At 37.3% G+C, this 8,887-nt stretch overlaps 1 protein-coding gene across 6 annotated transcripts; it reads left to right on the top strand.

Moving 5' to 3' along the window:
• Positions 1 to 503: 503 nt before the first annotated feature.
• On the top strand, positions 504 to 5,018 carry LOC145911251 (transcription factor SOX-5-like). Of its 6 annotated transcripts, none has more exons than XM_082998531.1 (16): positions 504 to 668; positions 1,192 to 1,262; positions 1,317 to 1,408; positions 1,463 to 1,525; positions 1,591 to 1,638; positions 1,715 to 1,814; positions 1,900 to 1,934; positions 2,021 to 2,132; positions 2,272 to 2,384; positions 3,201 to 3,285; positions 3,618 to 3,673; positions 3,916 to 3,982; positions 4,076 to 4,207; positions 4,280 to 4,446; positions 4,602 to 4,709; positions 4,769 to 5,018. In XM_082998531.1, the coding sequence occupies exons 2-16, from the start codon at positions 1,196 to 1,198 to the stop codon at positions 4,817 to 4,819; spliced, it is 1,296 nt and encodes a 431-aa protein (XP_082854657.1). In that variant the 5' UTR covers positions 504 to 668; positions 1,192 to 1,195; the 3' UTR covers positions 4,820 to 5,018. The 6 variants fall into 6 exon arrangements, with proteins under 6 accessions (XP_082854657.1, XP_082854658.1, XP_082854656.1 ...); XM_082998532.1 differs by lacking the exon at positions 504 to 668 and adding an exon at positions 680 to 951; XM_082998530.1 differs by lacking the exon at positions 504 to 668 and adding an exon at positions 966 to 1,105.
• Positions 5,019 to 8,887: the final 3,869 nt, after the last annotated feature.

The raw sequence follows: 8,887 nt of genomic DNA, 5'->3' as shown, positions 1-8,887 counted from the left end.
TACTAAAAAACGATAAACAGTTTCATTAGATGCGATTGTCTTTCCTGAAAGTGCTTCATAAATTATACAAGAACATCTTGTCGCGTTGTGTACTTTGTTACAGTAATATGTTGCGAATCTACAATAGTCCTACATTTCGCTTCCTTTTACTGGCAGAAAATTGACCGTATTGTGCACAATGCATGTTGACGCAAAACCCTAAAATAACTTTAGCAAAGCATTTGGATTATTCAACTGTGGTGATACAATCTGGGAAACACATGGCAGCACCGCGAAGGGCTTCAATTGTTAATTCCTTCACTCGAAGGCTGGTGCCACACCCATATATCCTGTACGCGATACATTGTTTCCCACATTGTGTTTCCCGCAGTTTTATTCATGGCCATTGTTTTTCCGCTTCACTTACTTCCAACGAATTTTAAATCTGGTTGTGAGTGTAATGTTCACTTGATAACTTTTTCGGCAGTTGGCTAAACAAATCACGCCATTAATAGTTGTTTGAGTGTTGTAAGTTAATCATTTTTTTTCTAGCATGTATGACACTTCTTTAAATGTCAGAAGGTAGGAAAGTAACAAACACTCAATCAGCGATTTGTTGCGTAGGCTATCTGATGTTCACGTTAAACAAAAGGAGTTGGTTACAGGATACTATAATGGCTTTTAGATCGGTAAGCCAAAACCTATGGTGATTATTTGACAAGATTTACGATGATGGTAAACGTTTAGACAATAGCTTTGTACAGAAGTTTAATCGGTCAGGCTATAAAGGCGTCTTTGTACCCGCATAAGTTGATGCCTTCTTCTCTTCAGATTTACTACTTTACGTTACCTCATTAGTAACTCAGTTACTAACACTTACTTTGCAGGTTATGTGCATAAATTGAAATTTGTAGCTGTTATTACATGTTAACAAACGTAAAACGGACGATTGCTCTCGCATGATTTGCTTTGGTAAATCAAACCTTTTATCGGAAGCGTTTGTAACTTTGTTTTGAACGTTAGTTTAGTAAAAATACTTATAATCCTATTACAGAAGTATGAATAATTTTTTTGATAAATAAAGATTTAGAATGTCTAAAACAACGAGCGGGCTTCATAGTTTTATGTAAGTATATGCAAATAAACATTTGAAGCGATATTTAGTTTAATAGCTGATCACTGTGGCAGGAATAACAAACTCCACGTTTGCAGGGACATGTCGCAACAATGGCATTTTGAAGATATGTCTGCTTCAAAAGAAATACCCACCTTTTCAGTAAAAGGTTTCTTTTTGTAAAATAAGTTGTCAGCTGCGATGCAAAATGTTAATTTTTTAGATTTACAATCATTTGTTGTTGAAAAAGAAAGAAGACTAACCCAGATGATTAATCAACTAAGTTCTCTGAGGTCTCAGCTTGTTTGTGCTAAAGTAAGTTATGTCAAAAACAGTACCACCATATAATCAAAAACTTTATTGACATAGAACTACGAAAGAAGCGACTTATCTTATCCACATAATCGACAATTAACAGCGGCAAATCAACAGGTCCTTTGCAGTAAATATAGATTTTAAAGTTTTTTCATTTTTGTTTTATGTTTGCGTATTTGCAGAGCGCAGATCGCCATTGGAGAATGGCTGTGTTACAAAGACAGTTCCAGGTACAATGTACAGATAATTTGCAACAAAAGTTTCCAAATCTTGAAAAAATGTTTAATTGTCATATCACTATCGCAGCTAATGTGCGGCGAGCTGCAGCCAGAAAGCGTCGTTCAGCGAAATCTAGACGAATTACTTGTGCCACAGAATTCTGCATACCATAGAGTAGTATTAAATGGTACGTAACCGTGTAGCAATGTGATCCTACAGTATTTTCGGAGAAACGTGCACTAAGCAAATGGGATTGTTTAATTTTTTTACAGGATGTTTTTCTAAACCCAAAACTTCAGAAATGCAGGTAAAATACAAAAATGCGATAGTTAAATGAATATTGTGCGAGTATTATTGTGTAGTTCTTTTGATTAATACAATACCTCACTTTAGCCATCACAGTCAACATCTTCAAGATACACTTTGATTGACACACAAACAATGAATGGTGATTGGCTTCCTTTTCCCATCTCCAAACCTAATGAACCGTCGCGCATTCAATCAGGTATGTGTTGTTAACAATTGTGTTTTTCGTTTACAACCGAGTTACGTTAACATCCCCTCAAAAAAATTTGTGGTAGTTATTATCATGGTATAGTTAACATTGTTTCCAGGTTTTATTGTTAATTCAGAAAGTTTTTCAGGTAACGATTCGCGTTTGCAAACCAAGCCTCTGAAAAGGGCCATCACATTAAGCGAGCATCATTCTTCCAACCAACCAGACCCCGTTTACAATAAAACCATTTGTTCTCCAGAGGTATGACAAGCAGTTGTTATGACATTTGCATGCCAATAATGACTTGACGTGGCGTTTAATTCCTCTTGAGGATATACCTTGGCTAATGATACGGTACCGCTGTGGTTATGACTTGGTAAACACCTTTTGTCTCAAAAAGTTTTGTTGTTTCCATGTTGGCGAATAGCTGTAAGAAGTGTAACAAAAATCGACCTTATGCACAAAACTAGTGAAAAATTCGTTACGTTCCAACAATCTATGTCAGCGAGAATGTCCTTTTCTCTTTTGCACTACCAAGGCACACTACGCAGGAAACAAGACTTGCTTTCAACAGCCATACATGTTCAGGCCCCTTTGATGTGATGTTATTGTTCCCCTGCTGTGTGTTTCGTATCTTGTTGCAGTAATGTAAAAATCACGTCAGCAAATAAGGATCCTTGTAAATGGTCGGAAATGCGCAATCGCGCCTTGGCATGTCAATACATTTCATTTCATTTAACTTCGCCTCGCCAACAAACAGGTCAATACAACGTGCATTTATCAATAGACGGAGTTGCATTTACACATAATAGGAATGCGGTATCAGGGTAAATTCAATGGATGACACGTTTTTTATATTAAACACGATTGTAAGACTTGTTTGTACATAAGACTCAACCTATATTATATCTAGTGTATACCAATATAATACAAAGCCTTATCACAAGAGTGGCCTGAGCTAAAGTGGAAACAAGCGTTTGTGTCGGGGGCTTGCGCAATGTGACGATTGCCAGATATGTGTTTCTGTTGCATGATGACTTTTTGTGGATTCGTGTTGACAACAATAATCTTTTTTAGGACCTTCCAATAAATTTAACTCAAAAAAATACACTGTCCTCTACACCCTGCATAAGTGAAGGTTTCAACGCAGGTATTTCCTCAGGCAAGTTACAATAAATGTTATTTGAGGTAAAACCCTTTTAAGAACATTTCTATGACACAAATAAAGATTTTTGACTTTTGCGCAACGTCATTCTTGATGTCAAATGAGATTTAATAAACAAGTAAAAGGAAAAACAAATTATATTTTCAAACCCAAAGTTTTTAACCTTTCTAATTAACATGCTCTATTTGACTAACTTTAAGCGCAAAAATTTATGATTTATCATGTTTTCGTCTGAACGTGTTTATTTGCTATGTCACTTGTATACGTGTTATAAATTCAGCTTGATGTGTCAATGTAATTCTAACCTGCAAATCATTTTACCGTTTTAGATGAGAAATTAAACTGTGAAGTATATACGAGAGAAAAAGAAATATCCTCCCATAAGGTAGGCCTAATATATATTTATTGCCTTTGTTGAGAAAAAATAACGTTTTTACCGTTTCTACCATATATTCTGCAAAGGGCATCGCACGTTATTAAAACTAAAAAAAATTTGAAAGTCATCACTACTGACCCACTAACATTAGTAACAAAGGAACTATTATGGCAGTCAAATGCAGAATCGTGTGCAGATTGAAGGCTACATATTGGAATTCACACTTATCACTTAAGTTTATATTCCTACAGGTTTTGCATCACCAAAAAGATTTTGCAGAATCAAGCACATGTGGTTTCAGTGGAAAAACCACTGAAGGTAAATTTGCACACTTTTTTGAAATACCTGCAAATATAATTTTTATATCCGTTTATGGAAAATCTTGTCATTGTCTTTCATTAAAACTGTCAGATGGGGCGAAGAACAATCGTGGTCACATAAAACGACCAATGAACGCGTTTATGGTGTGGGCCAAAGATGAAAGAAGAAAGATTCTTCAAGCTTTTCCAGACATGCACAACTCAAATATCAGCAAAATCTTGGGTATTTCATGATAGTTTACTTTCATCCCAATTTGTAGTTCTTTTTGCTATCTATTTTCCTTTACACATTTAGGGGCAAAGTGGAAGGAAATGTCTTCAAGTGAAAAGCAACCTTACTATGAAGAACAAGCTAGATTAAGTAAACAACATTTAGAAAAATATCCCGACTACAAATACAAACCACGACCCAAAAGAACTTGCATCGTCAATGGAAAGAAATTACGAATATCGGAGTACAAGGTATTTGTTAAATCAAACCAGATCATATGTGATCTAAACTTTGATTTTGTCCTGCAACATTCGCTTTGGTGTTTGCTCTTGTGTTCAATGTTTTTTCGTTTGCCCTATTTGGAACGGTATATGCTGCCCTTTATATTTTGATATTTCTATATGAGGCATTAATGCGGATGAAGAGAACTGGAATTGATGCCACCAATGACCCAAACTTATACTCTGCTAACAATTCTCTTCCGTACGAAGTTCAAGTACTAGCTTCCATGAAGGTACACATGGAAGAAATTGAGTGAATAGTAATTAAATTTATATTTTGATATTTATTTAGTCCCAATCGGCCTACGAACGAAGTGATCCGGAGAAAACGGATGCATTCTGAGAATGATGTCAAAACTAACAATGTGCTGCGCTGTATCGCTGCTCCTGCCGTTTATAAATCTGTCACTGCCGCTAGTTCAAGCCAAAAAAATATTTGCAATAATAAACCTACGGCTGATTATTATCTGCTGCATCAAACATAATTTCATCTCATTTTATTTGTCGAACACAATCGTGTATAAACTGATTATGTGACAGTGTGTTTTATGTGCTCGGTATTTGAACAAATCAAACACATTAACAGAATCGCAAGAGATTTTTAGTAGGTGATGCACCGAAAGTTCTGTTTGCCGAATTTTTTCGGCCGAAACTAAGGTTTTTATAATTATTCGGTTTCGGCCGAATATTTTTGCAAAATTCTGCCGAAACCGAAACGTTTTTACTACACGCAACGCTAATACGCAAAGTTTAGCATATATTAGAATCATTGTTCAAACTGCACGAATGTGTTCGTTTTATTTTATTGTCACCGAAATGATGAAAATTAACTTTAAGCAGCTGGTACAGCAGTCGAGGTTAATTTTTAAGTGCCAACTAAAGGCTGTATGATATGATTAGGCCCAATACAGCACATGTTTTATTTAAATTTATTGCGTTTGAAGAGATAGATATCAAAATTAGTTTCGGTTTATCCGAATATTCGGTTTCGGCCGAATAAAAAAATGCTGTTTCGGTGCATCACTAATTTTTAGCGCAGAATGACCTTATAGGCTACTTGTGCCTCAAATGTGTCCACTTTGGTAAACTTACATTCTTACCTCCTGATGTTGCATAACAGCGGAAACGTAAATAAAATAAAGTTTGCCAGAAGGGACTGCCAGAAGGAAGTATTCAGCAGTATTCTGCCTGGCAGCATCAGTACCAATTTACCTATACGCTACTGTTTTCCAAATAAGAATAAAACCGACTTAGCAGTGCAGATCGCAAGTCAGAATCTTTTTTGCATCGTCTCTACTGTGGGCTAAAAATGAGCCTATTATGAGTCAACAATGGTTTTAATAGGCCTACACAGTATTTTCAATAACTTTTATTAGTTGCTGGTGCACTGTTTTGGACAGACTAACTGTTTGAAAACTCTGTTCGCACGAGCTTTGGCGAGGTGCTGCAAATGGCCTAACAAAGCAAAAAGCGGTAACGGCGATCTTTTAAAAAACAAAAAAGATAAACATACGAAGTGGTGATCACCGTTGATCACTTTGTGCCCGTCGTATCTTGGTGCTTGTAGTAGCTCATAAAGCCCCAGTTTCTATAAGACCGTGGTTGATAGATAGAGTTAAAATGTTAGGTGTGGCGTTGTTCAGCCGTCTCTCTCTGGCCGGTCGTGACCTTATCTTGACATTTTGTAGCACCGTGACCCTAATGTATTCAACACTGTGGTCAGGCTCGTTGAAGTGGGCCCCTACCAGCTATAAGTGTTTTTGTGCCGGATGTCATTCTTGTGTCCATTCATCCTTTGTCTTGGTGTTAGTCCGTTTTGTCCAATGTATAAAGCTAACAGACAGCGCCTACAAGTTATGGCGTAAATCACGTTGGTAGACCTGCAGGAAAATGTTCCCTGTAGTCTAAAATGTTGCCTCTGCTTTGTAATGAGCTAATTAGCCCGCTGTTTATCAGGTGACATCTTGTGCCTCCATATGGGTATATGTTCCCTTGTTCTTTTTGGTTGGAGTCCGCGTGGAGGTTAACATGTATAAAAAGTATGAAAATTAGTATGAAAATAGTATAAAAATTAAAACATCATTAAATATTTTTAACAGATTGCTAGGGGTAACATCACATTTAAAAAGGGGGCCAAATCACTTCCGCACCTAATAATTTTTTAATCGTCAAGTAACCGCTTTTTGGAACAGACTCACATATATTTGTACGAAAAGCGATTTTATTATGGGTATCGCCTGTAATACTTGCTGCATGTTTTTCTAGCGTAGGCCAAGAAGGCGCTTGTGAAGTGTTAATTAGAACTAAATGCGTGAAAAACTAAATTGGTAGAACTGCAACCGGCACTCGAAGAGTGTTGTAGGCGACTGGAGGTTGGAAAACAGGGTAAAAAATCAATGAGACTAAAGCTGATAGCCGACTGGAGCCTTTGGAGGTTCCTTAGAGGTTGGACTGTCAAAATCACAGCTTGTCGGTTCACATACGAGGTTGCTGCCTGTACAAATTGCATCCGCATAGGGGCAATCGTACGCTGTCATTTCCTGTCAACAGTGAACGTCTTTGCAGCTTTATGCAAAACTCTAAATGGTCCTTTACGAGAATGGGGGAGAGGCGGTATTATATGGTCGGTCCTTAAATAGATATATTTGCAATTGGTCAAATCTGTCCCAATAGATTATTCGAGGTTGGGGTATACGCGGCTGGATATAAGTCATTATTGAGCGAAACGTTGACTTCGGTTCGTGGGAAGTTAAATTGATTGAAACCGGTTGAACTCCCTTAGCTAAGTCTCCACCCTATTGTTCGGGATTGATTGTTGAACCGTGGCAATTTCTATCCTATCAATTTCAGGAAGCGTAGATAAGATTATTAAATTGGGACCAAGATAAAGCATCTGCTACGATATCACCCGCACCATGTAACGAAGGTCGCTGGAATGTAATGAAGGTCGCTGGTGAACTCACTAATGTAAATGCCAATATCTGACTCGGAATATGGTTTCTTTAAGCGTATTAGAAGTAAAAACACTGACCAAAGGGCGGTTGTCCACAAAGATCACCAAGGGACATCCTTCGATATTGTTTTCGTCTTATTGTCGTACTTGGGAGGGACCTACGTCATCGTTTCGTTGTGACGTCATTTAAAAGCGCGGCTGGACGTTAGAATTGTTGTAATAACGCCAGTTTGCATTTGGATGATTGTAGTTAGAATGTTTGAATCTTCCAGAGTAGACTATATTGATTTCTGCTGTCTGACTGTCCAAAGAAACTTGAGAAAATAGAAAAAAAGAAACCTAAGCGTTGCAGTTCATTGGTGTGACCGATCGGCGGGGGCCTCTGGAGTGTTATTGTTCCCTATAAACCAATTTCATCTGAAAGGGATTTTCTCGGTTGAGCAAAAAGGACGATCAGTATGCTTTCGGGCATACGTACAACAAAACCATTTACCGCCTAAGGATTTTCTGCGCCTAAGGATTTATTTTCGGGTCGTCGGGGCAGGCATTCGACAACCTATCAAGAAAAAAAGCTGGGAAATTCGTCAGTGAAACATACAATATTCTGCAATTCAGTTCTCCAAATTTGCAAGCCCAAGCCATTTGTTATTGGTTTCACAGCGTGAAACCTCGTGGCCTCTCGCCTGTGTTATTGGATCCGTAGTCGGTTTTAATTTTGTCTTCTTGTTTGGTTACAGGTTCTGGTACCAACAGGTTGGTTTCTATTAGAAAAAGCCACTGTTTTTTTAATCAATTTAAATTTGCCGATGGGTTTTGTTCTAACACAGGAAAAAGTAGAAAAATCATATGTAAAAATTAAATTGAATTAATGTAATGTCAAAGTTGGCCTATTCGCAAATTTTGCCACACACAACAGGCATTTTTTGCGTCAGCAACAAAAAACGGTTAGACTGGGCAGAAACAGTATAATATTATAGCACGGCGCTTGTGGGAACAGGCGACCAATTTTACAAAAAAACAAGCAGCGGCAAAATACAAAGTAAAATATCTAAAAGGAAACAAGAATACATTCATAAAAACATCTAGCGAAACATTCAAATTTGTCCAGTTGCCATGGAACGGTCACCCTCACTTAGTTTTGCAAAGGTGTCTTCAACTTGAGATGCCCCGACTGTAGATCGTCTACGTGTTCTTTGCAATGGACAAAAATTTATACTTTTTTTGAAGTGATACTTTTTGTCCTAAAAACTTATGCAGAACAGTGCAAGCTTTCACAACTGTATCCAATGTTTCTGGCTTAACTAACAGTGGCCTATATGAAAACAGTTGCAAGAAATCTTAAATGGAACATTTTGAAAAAAGTGTATAACAACAAAAATAAAAGTCAGCGTGTTACTGCAAAGTTATTGCCAATCTTTCCCTAGCAGGTATTGATCTTCTTGTGTGTCCATCTTGGGA

This window comes from Ascidia mentula, chromosome 8, assembly GCF_947561715.1.
Source record: "Ascidia mentula chromosome 8, kaAscMent1.1, whole genome shotgun sequence".
Taxonomy (NCBI): domain Eukaryota; kingdom Metazoa; phylum Chordata; class Ascidiacea; order Phlebobranchia; family Ascidiidae; genus Ascidia; species Ascidia mentula.
This window is presented reverse-complemented; position numbering and strand designations above follow the sequence as displayed.